This window comes from Alligator sinensis, unplaced genomic scaffold (genome assembly GCF_000455745.1).
Source record: "Alligator sinensis unplaced genomic scaffold, ASM45574v1 scaffold973_1, whole genome shotgun sequence".
Taxonomy (NCBI): Eukaryota; Metazoa; Chordata; order Crocodylia; family Alligatoridae; genus Alligator; species Alligator sinensis.
Window position 1 is genome coordinate 644,169 of NW_005842622.1, and position 11,203 is coordinate 655,371.

An 11,203-nucleotide genomic window follows, 5' to 3' on the forward strand; every position below is an offset into this window, starting at 1 on the left:
CCCCCACACCTCTTCTCTCCCTTCCCCCACAACAAACTTACTAGCTGGATGCTGCTCTCTAAGCTGCCAGGCCACATATTGGAAATCAGATTGGTATCAGCCAATATGGCTCATTAAAAAAATCGGCCACTGGTATCAGCTCAAAAAAATCTTTATTGGTGCACCCCTAATTGGGGATCATCTTACATTCAAGGTTGTCTTAAAAGTAAGTAAATATAGTATATAGGGAGGTCCTAGATTGAAAAATGAAACAGCTGGCTCTCTGGCAGGATATACCATAGCACTGGACTATCAAACAGGAACACAGGCTTCCATATTTCTCTGGAATGTTTAGCATCAGACAGCTGCAAGAACGATCCCACACAGCCCCATCTTCAACAACAGTTCAGCAGAGATAGATGCTAACTCAGGAGCTGTACAGTTTAGCTACTGTGCACCTGACACAGGCCAGCCACCCCATAGTCTTACCTCATCATATTCAGCATTCAATCCCAGTCCAGGCCTGCAGGGAGAGAGAGAGAGAGAAAAAAAGAGGAAACATTTCAACAAGATATTATCAGGTCCTTCAGAAGCAGCACTGAAATAATGCTTGAAGTAATTCAGAAGAGCAAGTTACAGGAGACCCAAACCAGAGAGCAGTTAATAGACCAATTAACAAGTGTAATGAGGATGAGATCCACTCTGGTAACAGATGGGAGATTAACAAAGAAACAGTTTTCCTGTGCTGGGAGTCCTGACCTCAGTGTTACAGACTTCAGGCAGAATGCATTTAATTCAGAGGCCCAGGGACAGAACTTGTTGAATGGGCCAGATAAGGTAAACTCATGAATTGTGGAAACTCCCATCGGGCTGCTGTGGTGCATACTAATGGCCTGTTGGTCCTTCTAGGAAGCTTTAGCTGCACTGCTCAGGTCAATAGGTAGGATATTGCACAGGCCTCCAGTCATAAGGTGGGAAGGGGAAGAGGGGTTCACAGGGCACTGGGAATCCAGGTAGGTGCATGGAACCCAATATATCTGGGGCAAATTCATACATAGCCAATCAGTGCATGGGGGGAGGAATCATTAATACAGGTTTCACTTCCCATGCCTGCAACATGTTGCCATGCTCTGCACTAAATGAAATCCATCAGCCTCTCCAACTAGCCTGGCATACATTAAAGAGTGAAAATGGATATGAAATGCCTCTGAAAAACAAGGATAGTGTTGCAATCATAACATAAAGCAAGCCTATAAATCAAACACCACAAAGGGATTAAATATCAAAGCCAAGCACATGTTATCCATAAGGTGCAAACCTACCCTGCCTTTGGCATGCTATCCAACCATTTTTCAATTCCTAAAATCAATACTGGCTCTACCAGAGTGTGCAGAGAGGCCTGAAAAGTTTCCTGCAAGATTCTGCACAGTGCCTTCCTACTAGAGAGAGTAGCCTCACCTGATACTGTTGGTTGGATCATCTTCCATGAACACATCTATGGAGCTATGGCCTAGAGGGAGAATGATGAAAAAACATGTTAGCTTGTTTGACTGTCTGAGTCATCCCAAAGGCAGCCATTTCTGTGCAGTGGAACTTGGATCCGGAACAGTCAGCATTTCTAATAATCAGACTTCCACATCAGCTCTAAACACCCCAATCTGGCTTGGCAGACATTGCTATATAAGGCAAGGAACTAAAGGAGCAGCATATGTACCCACAAACTGCTTCAGTACCTCCCAGGCTTTTCCAGTGGAGCTCAAGTAACTGAAAAATGTGGCTAATGTACTCAAGCCTCTCTCACAGAACCATCACTGACAACTCTACAAATCAAAGCCATAATGAGTTTCAGTTAGTGTTTAGCGTCTCTCGTTAATTATAGAAACAGGCGTGCCTTTGTATTTTTAATGACTATACACTTATTTTTTGGCTGGAAATGTGATGTTCTATTGTTAACTTCATAGACTAAGGGTTGGTGACAGCTATTTGAAACTTCAGAACTGGTGTTTTTGCTGTCTATCACAATATATGCGACTGTGGGGTCACATATGACTTCAGATAGATTTCCATTCACTCATACATAGGTTGGGGAGACTTTAAAGCATTGAGCTGGTTGTCATAACACTAAAATTGTCTGTGTGCAAGGGTGGATCCAGAGGGGGTGCATTGGCACTAATGCACCTCCTTTTTGACCATGTCACAGCAGCAGCAGCCAGGGACTTTAAGTCCCCCAAGCAAATAAGAACCCACCCACTCCATCCTCAGAAACATACCTCCTTCCCACCCCATCCCCTGCCTGTCATTGCCACTGTCCTCACTGATCCATGGGTAGGAGGGAACCTTCAGAGCCCTCCTGCCATCTGCTCAGGGCCCAGGCTCAGCCTGGGACAGTGATGGCAGCAAACAGGTTTCCCTGTCCTGCCTGGTCCCCCCAGGTGCTCCCTGTTAGCTCAGGAGCAAGCATGGAGAGGGGGAACCTGCCCACCACCACTGCTGGTCCAGAGTGAGCCTCCCGCCCAACACAGCCCAGCTAGGGATGGATAGAAGTGGCACTGGAGTTCTCCTTGCCCATGGGACAGTGGCAACAACAGGCAGGCAAAGGGAGCAGGGAGGAATGGAATTTTTACCTGTTTTGGCAATTTAAAAAGTCCCAACTCCTGCGGCACAGTCTGCCCAACCCATGTAGGGAAGAAGGAAAGAAGGCTGGGAGCAAAGGGGTGTAGCTACCTCTGCAGTTCCTATTGCTGCTCCTGCATGCCTGCCCTTGCAGACAAGCAGATCCAGGATTTTGCAGTGTCATGGAATCTTTGTGCTGCCTTCATTAGGCAAACAAAAGTAAATGCCATATTTACTCAAATCCAAGATGAGGTTTTTTTCTTCATTCAGTAAGGGGAAAAAAAGCCGCTCATCTTGGAGTCAAGTAAAAGACAGTGGTGGGTGGGGAGGGGTGGAGGAAGGGGAGGCTGCAGGCTGGTACTATGGCTCTGATGCTGGTCCTGACCTGGGTTTGGAACTGTAGCTGCTGCCCTGCCCCTTCTGTCACCCCTCCACCCCCACTACAGGCTCTGTTCCCCCCCCAAACTTACCAGCAGTCACAGCTCTGGCTCCATTCTGGCCCAGGGCATGGAGTACATGGTAATGCCAGCCCGAGTTTGGACGTGCAACAGCAGCAGCACCAGGGTGCCGCAGCTGCTGCCACTGCAACTGCTACTTCATGGCTGGGCCAGAGCTGCAACCAACTGTAAAGAGGAAGGGTGTGTGTGGGGAACAGAGGCTATAAGGATGGGGGCAGGTGCCAAGACATGCACTGACAGAGAGGGGGCAAGTGACAAGGAGGAACAAGTGGTGGGAGACAGGTGTCAGGCCACTTGTCCCTACTCACTACCTTCCCTCTCCACTGCTTACTCCCCAGCTGGTGCCTTCCCACTATAGCAGTGGTGGGGGAGGGCATTTAAGACAACCTCTAATAGTTAAGATTCTATGCATGGAAGATTAAAGCAAATGTATATGTTTTCCCATGTCTAGAACCTAATTACTGGGGGGGCTGTCTTAAATTTGAAGTAGATTTGGATTTGGGTAAATACAGTACCAAGTTTCTCAGCAGCAAAAAAAATACAGAGTAGAGGGGGAGACTGGACTTTGAATGTAAGGAGGGTATGAAGAATACAGGAGCTGCTGGAAAGATTGTCATTAAACAGCCTACATCCATCTATTTAATTCCTACAAGACTATGATTAACAAAGCTGCTAAGAATTAATTCCCCACAAAAACCTACCTACACTGGCCTGGAAAAAGGCAGTTGTCAGCTAAAACTGTTTGGAAAGTGTCAATACTTGACACTGATCCCTCTACTGTGCTGAAGGCACAGCCTGGTGGGTGATTTCAGTACATCCAGGCAGGCAGTTTAAACAAAGGGCTTTGGCTTTGCAAAGCACAGAGTGTCCAACACGTGTAGAGGGCCTGCATGGAAATGTACTGTACTTGGGACATATGTCTGCACAGGGTGAAAGGGAAGTGGGAAGAGGGGTGCGAGATAGGTCATCTACAATCATGGTAAGGAATAGACGCATCTATTTCTCTGAATGCCTTAGCTCTGCACAAAACAATATTTTGCTTTACAGAATCTTCCTGGACACTGCAACTTCACTGCATCCTCCAAAGGGGAAGAGCACTAGTAGAAGTGGACTCAATCAGACCAGACAAGAAACTCACCATTTGGTAACAGGGAGCTTTTGCCCAAGGCATGATCCAAGACTTTGAGCATCACGCAATTCCATCCCTACGCCCGAAAAGGTGTGGGCAGTAAGGCCTGACACCCAAGCAAGTACAGCTGCAGAGACTAGGAGAGTTGAATTGTAGTTAGCCCTCTGTTATACTGGGTTACAGCCTTGCAGGATGTGATTTAGGAGTTTCAAATATCCCCTTCCTGCCCAAGTAGCCCTGGGGGCATCTACTCCCTCAGCCCATGGTGTCAAGTCACTGCTGGACTGTTAAGTAGAGAAGATTCGACCAGACATACTGACCAGTCTCTCAGAACTTGGGCACTTACAACTCACTCTGCTGGAGGCTGAGGATGACTCCTGAGCTGCCTTCTTCTTTGAAATGGCCCTGCTGATAGATTTACGGATCATGTTCTCTCTCTTGCCGGCCAATGAATACTTCTCTGCCAATGAGGTCTTGTGGCTCTTGTGGGACCTCCTCATCAAGCTTCGGTGCCCTGAGCGACGGCTCAGTTTGGAGCTTGGGGAGATCCTTGTGCTGTCTTTCAAGTCCTGATAAAACTCCTTCTCTAGGTCCTGAAGAGGTGGCCTCTGCTTAGCTGCAACCTCCCCATTTCCACTGCTTTTGGGAGTGGACGTCTTTGCTATTCTTAAGCTGGATACAACTTCAGCTTCTTCAGCCTCATTTGCTTCTGATGGGTCAGGAATGACTAAGATGGGGCCTGCAGATATAGGGGGCAGTTCAGTAACATCAGTCTTCTTAGGAGACCAGTCCTTTGAGATGGCCCCCAGGGTGCTACTTGTAGTTTCAAGTGTCTCCCCTTTCACACCCAATTCTTGCCCAAGGAGATTACTGGGGATGATTTCTGTCAAGGGAATCTGCCCTTCTGCTCGCTGCATCACAGCCACTGCGTCTGATGGCACAGAAAGCTTTGCTTCAGCATAGGCTGGGAGCTTTGCTGTGCTACAGGGGGTTGATACTCCTTCCCTTACATCAGTTGAGTTTTCCAGACCCTCTTTGCTTCGGAGCCTTTGTAAAGGTTGCTTTGAAGATGTTAACTTGAGACTACTTCTCCTTCTTGATAACCTTGAAACAAACATTTTTAAAATGCAAGTGACTTTTCTAGACCACCTACAGTACAAAACTCAGAGCAGCATTACAAGTGATCATAAGCGAGGTTTTTAAACATGCATCCATAGTGACATTCTTGATAAAATTGTTGAATAATAGGAACATACATTAGTGTGTGAAAATAACCTGAAGGCCCTTCCCCTGCCCCCTAGCTCCTCCTCCTCCCTGCCCCCCATTTAAAAACTCAGCTTCCTTATGGCACCAATATTTCTTTTTCTTTTATTTACGAATAGTTCCAGGAAGACCCAGAAGAATTTCTGTTGGGACTCACTGGAAAGCTGCCAAATAAGTGTAAGAGTAATAGGAAGCACAGCCTATGAGAAAGGGCTTAAAGCTAAATGAGTTAAGATTGGGAAAACAGGGAGTCCTAAATGATGCTGCAATGTGCAAGGGTTTGAAGAGGCAACACTGACTATAGGGGAGTAATAAGAACAGAGATGGTTAAATGTGTTAAAGTGTTTTAAGTGCACTGTCAGAAGTTTGGGGGGGGGGGAGGGGGTTAGCTTTCTGGTGAATAAGGTCTGCTAGAGTGGGGAAGCATCTGCAGCTTCCCTTCACTTAAACCAGGGCCAAGTCCAATGGAAAGCAAGGAGGGAGAGGAAGAGAACACCTGGGGGAAAAAAAAACCCCAATAACTTGTTGCACAAGAATGCTTCTCTGCAGACAGTAGTTTGAACATATTAAGAAGCATCACATGACACACAATGGCATCTCTCACATAGAGATCACAACGGATAATATCCTCCCACTTAGATTTTCTTATGCGATTGGCGATTTTGGGGTGCTCAACTGTTGCATAACCCAATGCAAGATACTTTTAAGGGGTCTGATATTCAAAAATGAACTTAAGGTATCTTAGCTTGGGCATTCAGGAACTGAAGTCCCCCTCCCTCCCCCCACAAAAAAGGGCAGTTTTGAAAAAAAATTGGATGCAGGTGAATTCATAGATGGAAAAAAACAAACAAACTTCTATGCGTTTTCTCCATCAAGGTAGTTGATCCAATTGGTGTCACGCTGTGGCAAACAATCTAATTAAAGAGCTTGTCAACATTCAGATAGCAACAAGCCACCCTTGCTTTCAGCTTTCCTCAAGTTTCTCCAACCCACTCCACCGCAGCTAACCCTCCCACCATCTCACCCACACCATTACTATTCCTGCCATTCTACTGCTTCCCCTTGTGTCTAGTTTCAACCTCGTTTTAATTCAAATCATTCCTTCTCATCCCCAAGAGTTTTTAAACCACAATTACCAAACAGCTTCTGATCAGGCCCTTCACACCAGTTCAGGTACAATGACAGATTGATCCCTACTGGCAGGAGCGGATAGTTTCTTCTATACTATACAGGCTAAAACAAGACCTCTGAGCGAGGAACGTTTTTAAACAGTGGACACCATGAGAAACAGCCCCCACTGGCAGATTAACATTCACAGGCTTCGCAGAGTTGAGCTGAAAAAACTCTGAACTGAGGAGACAAGCACTTTGCAAAGTTGCATGGGAGAGCTCCAGGCTTAAGCACTGAGAGAGAAGTTAGTAGAGAATTCAGAGGGAACAGGTAAGGCAGGAGCATGAAGACAGAGTCAGTGCTCACTTACCCTACAAGAGATACAAGAAAACAGAGAAACAAAATAACAAATGAGACAACTCAAGTCATTGTGATAGGTTGTAGGCTCGGAATACCAACGGCCTATTCATTGCTGATTTTGCTTTACTAGACACTGTAGCAAAAATAGTTTAGTTTAAGGACAGATTTGGACGATAACAATAAATTAATCTGACAGGATTTTATATCTAGGGAATATGAAGGGGGGAATATGAAGGCTATGCAGCATGGAAAAAGTTAAAAATGTAAAAAAGGAAGTGAAAAGAGAGGATCTGACAAATAGGTTTCAGATACTATACTATGATTGTCACCCTCATTTCCCCAAGCATCCCTAACTTTGTTGTTTTACTTCCCAGTTTTGAAGTGCCTTCATCCAGGCTGCTCTGCATGATACACCACAGCAATCAATAGCAGATACTGATAAATTATACAAGCGTAGCAATAAAAAGACAATTTTGTGCACCTGGCAGCACACCATAAGAAATCTGACAGACAATTAATGTTTTAAGTTACCATATTTCATGTTGTATAGGTCAACACTGTGTATAGGTTAACTCAGGGGTTGGCAAAATGAGGCCCACAAGATGCATGCGGCCCGCCAAGCCATTCTACCCGGCCTGCAGAGCCCCTAAAATAATTTAAAATATTAATTTTCTATCTGCCCCTGGTTGCCTGTTATGCAGCCCTCAATAGCTTGCCAAAACTCAGTAAGTAATCCTCCACCCTACATAATTGCTCGCCCCTGGGTTAGCTTCAGTTTTAAAAGTTAGAAAAGTTAGGATTTTCATAGGCATGGTGTGCAAGTCGAGGCCGAGCTCGATGCTCAGCTGGCACGGCTCCATCCACTGTGAGCAGCACTGCCTGGGTCATGCCAGCTGAGCACTGAGAGCTGGCTCCATCCACCGCAAGCAGTGCTGCTGAGCACTGAGCCCAGCCCTGTCCCATCCCCTGTGTGTGATGTTGGGGCTCAGTGCTCAGCTGGTCCACCCCCATCCCCTACAAGCAGTGCAGGCTCACAGGGGATGGGGCTGCACCAGCTGAGCACCAAGCCTGGCCCCATCTGCTGTGAGCAGTGCTGCTGAGCACCGAGCCTGATGCCACTCACAGGGGATGGGCTGGGCTCAGCAGCGCCACTTGCAATGGAGGGGTCTGGGCTCAGCTGGCAGAGCCTCATCCCCTGCAAGTGAGGCTGGGTTTAGCGCTCGGCTGGTGTGGTCCTATCCCCTGCGAGCAGTGCTGGTGTGGCCCAGGCAGCGCCGCTCATAGGGGATGCGACCGTGCCAGCTGAGCCCCAAGCCCAGCCCTACCCCTGTTCCCTGCAACTGGGTTTAACGCTTGGCTGGTGCAGCCCCATCCCCTGCAAGAGGCACTGCCTGGGCCATGCCACTCGCAAGGGAAGGTGGTACAATGTATAAATCAAGGTTGCATTTTCAAAGGTCAAAACTGGGCTTTAAAACTCAACTTGTACACGATGAAATATAACAGTGTATCCTTTGTTTAACAATAATTAGGAGAGAAAAAAAAGTTAGTTCTTAATAAGATGAGAAAAGTATGGGGAAAAGCTATTTTGCATGCTAAGAATAGCACACACAAGATGCTTTCCTTAAATTCAGTTAGAGTCTATTGAACATATTTATAAAAAACAAGCCGAAAAAGCATTTAAATTAAAAATCCAGTTTCAAATTTTGCTGTGTGTGTTCTATGAAGGCTTTATGCATCTCTCAGTTAAGACAAAGAGTAAAAAAAAAAAAAAAAATCAGCTTCATTTTAACTTATGGAAGCTATTAATAATCACTTCCAGGTTTTCATGCACTAGAGGTTTTGTTTGTAAACGTTGATAATTTAAAAACAAAACAAAAACAACAAAACTTTAAATAGCTATGGAAAGAGTTACTAGCTTTACATTTTGTCAAAAACGAACTTTTACAAAACAGATTTTGAACCAATTTTGGCCTGGCCACGTCCCACTAAGCCAGGGGCAGGCAATTATTTTGGGCGGAGGGCTGCTTACTGAGTTTTGGCAAGCCAGCAAGGGTCACATGACAGGCAGCTAGGGGCAAATATTAATTTTCTAAATTTTTCAGGGACCCCGTGGGCCGAATAGAACGGCCTGGCGGGCCACATCCAGCCTGCAGGCTGCATTTTGCCCACCCCTGCCTGCACTAAGCAGACTAATGATTTGAAATTTGAATGTATGTATATTGTATTTGTTGATTTGGGCTTTTTTTTTTCTACCTGGCAATTAACTTTTCCCCCCTCCTTTGTTTGGTTTTTTAAAGTTATTTGCCATATGGCATATCTAAATTGACAGGGGAACCACTTACCTTTTTCTGGACAATTCTTTGTTCTCCTCCCTCAGAGAAAAGGAGCTTTTCTTCCTTCTCCGTTTCTTCTGCGATGGTGTTTTGGGCATCAGTCCAGGCTCAGCACTGAAGTTGCTGTTGCACAAATAAAAGGCAGAAAACAGAACATTTCATCCGCTGCCTGACAATCGTTCTATTTGCCTTGAATGGAAGAGCCAAATTAACGCAGTGGCAACTTAGGCACATGCCTAGGGTCTTAAGTGAAGAAAGGGCCCAGTTGTGCTTATTTTACATATTATACTTATGGAGTTAAAAAAAGTAACATAAAAATTTCATCTCAGCTGGGGGCCCACGAGTTTGTTTGCCTAGGGCCCACTAAAGGGTTAATCTGGCCCTGTATGGAGAGCTTATGGCACGATAAAATAGGGCCTGTGCCAAGACAGCAGCAACGCAGAGACATTCTGGCCCACGCTAGACTGAAGCAAGCTGCCCAAAATACAGACAAAAAGAGCCACTAAGGAGGTAAAGGAAATGCTATGGTACCAACTAAGGCAGCATTGCCAGGCACTTCAGATCTAGAATCTGAGACCCCAAACTAACTCAAGAAATGAGCAATTTTTATGGGAAACTCCAGTCCTTGGAATCGCAGCTTGCCAGCTGCCAGAAGGGGGAAGGCTTCAAATAGATCACGGAGATGAGTCGCCCTCTCCTGCCAGTCAGGTGGACCAACCTATCAAACATCTTCACCGCCTCCTCCTCGATTTCCCGCAGCCACGCCAAATGCTTGTGCTCGGCATTGCCCAGGAACTCCGACAGCTTCTGGCTGCAGAAGTCCAGCAGGTTGGTGGGACCCACCGTCTCCACCATGGCTCTGCCTACAACGGGCGGGCGAGGAGGAAAGAGCCGATCGTTAGGCAAGGCGCCTTTCGTAGGGTACCATTGAGCCCTGGGGCAGACAGCTACACCCCCACCATCCCTTTGGGAAACAGAAGGCTATCCCCAAGCTAGAGAGGGGATGAGAGGCACAGGGAAGGCATCCCATAGGCAGCAGGAGCAGGCACCAGACCCAACCAGTCTAGCTCCCCCATCAGCACCCATTGCCCTGCTCCAGCAGCAGGAGCCCCGCTGCCAGCTCCTTCCCACACCCAGGGGTGCTGGGACCCAGAAGCCCCTCCTCCCTAGGCTTCCCCAGCCCTGCGGGGAGACAGGGCAGCCAGGGAACCCAGGCGTCCTATCCCCCCCCCGCCGCAGGTGAGGGACGCCCCCGGCCAGAGAACACGCAGGGGCAGCTGGGCCTCGCCCCCGCCACACAGAAGCTCCCTCCCACGCCCCACCCTTGGTGGAGTGCCCGTGACGACCATAGACAGCAGCTAGACAGGCACCCTCCTAACCGGAACCGCCTGCCATACCCACAGCGATACCTAGTGCAAAAAGCAAGAGCCAATGGCTGGCTTCCTTCCCCGAGGTCATCCGACCTTGCGCCAATCAGGGAACGCTGTAAAGGAGCGGCCCGCCCTTGGCTAGCGCTCTTGTCCATCAAGCGCGGCCCGTTTAGCTACAGGCTACGGAGGCGGCGCGGCTCTGTCTAGCTGCCCCGCCTATCAGCTCTCTCCTGGCCTTGGTTTGGTCCCTCCTCCTTCTCCTCCTACCTGCCCTGCGGAAGCTCCTCCCAGACTCAGTCCTCCAGGGTATAATAGAGTCCGCTGGCTAGCAGGGCCTGTCGTGTAGCTCGGCACTGCCTTTTTTTCCCTTCCCTCGCTCCCCACCCCTTTCCTTTGTGATGTAAGCGCGCCCTGGCCCAATGAGCGCGGCGGGGGGATGAGCTCGATTCAAAAAATTTAGGCGGGCGCCGGCGGGGCTGGAAGCGGGGGGGCTGCGTTCGAGGCCGCGGCGGGCGCGCTCTGACCGTTGGCGGCTCGGGCCATTGCAGGCGGCGCGGCCATGGCGGGCACGGCGCACCTCGTGCAGAC

The 11,203-nt window shown here is 48.0% G+C and overlaps 1 protein-coding gene across 7 annotated transcripts in view; it reads right to left on the reverse strand.

Annotated features, from left to right (window-relative positions):
- LOC102383733 (inner centromere protein-like) overlaps positions 1-10,703 on the reverse strand; it is a 45,807-nt gene extending 35,104 nt beyond the window's left edge. For 3 of the 7 annotated variants that reach the window (XM_025215111.1, XM_025215110.1, XM_025215107.1), the window contains exons 1-6: positions 10,616-10,668; positions 9,964-10,108; positions 9,255-9,368; positions 4,526-5,283; positions 1,438-1,489; positions 469-502 (exon numbers count right to left, since the gene is read on the reverse strand). In XM_025215111.1, the coding sequence (XP_025070896.1) occupies positions 469-502; positions 1,438-1,489; positions 4,526-5,283; positions 9,255-9,368; positions 9,964-10,100 (1,095 nt within the window). In that variant the 5' untranslated portion in view covers positions 10,101-10,108; positions 10,616-10,668. The other 4 variants (XM_025215106.1, XM_025215108.1, XM_025215109.1 and 1 more) reach the window with 4 other exon arrangements.
- Positions 10,704-11,203: the final 500 nt, after the last annotated feature.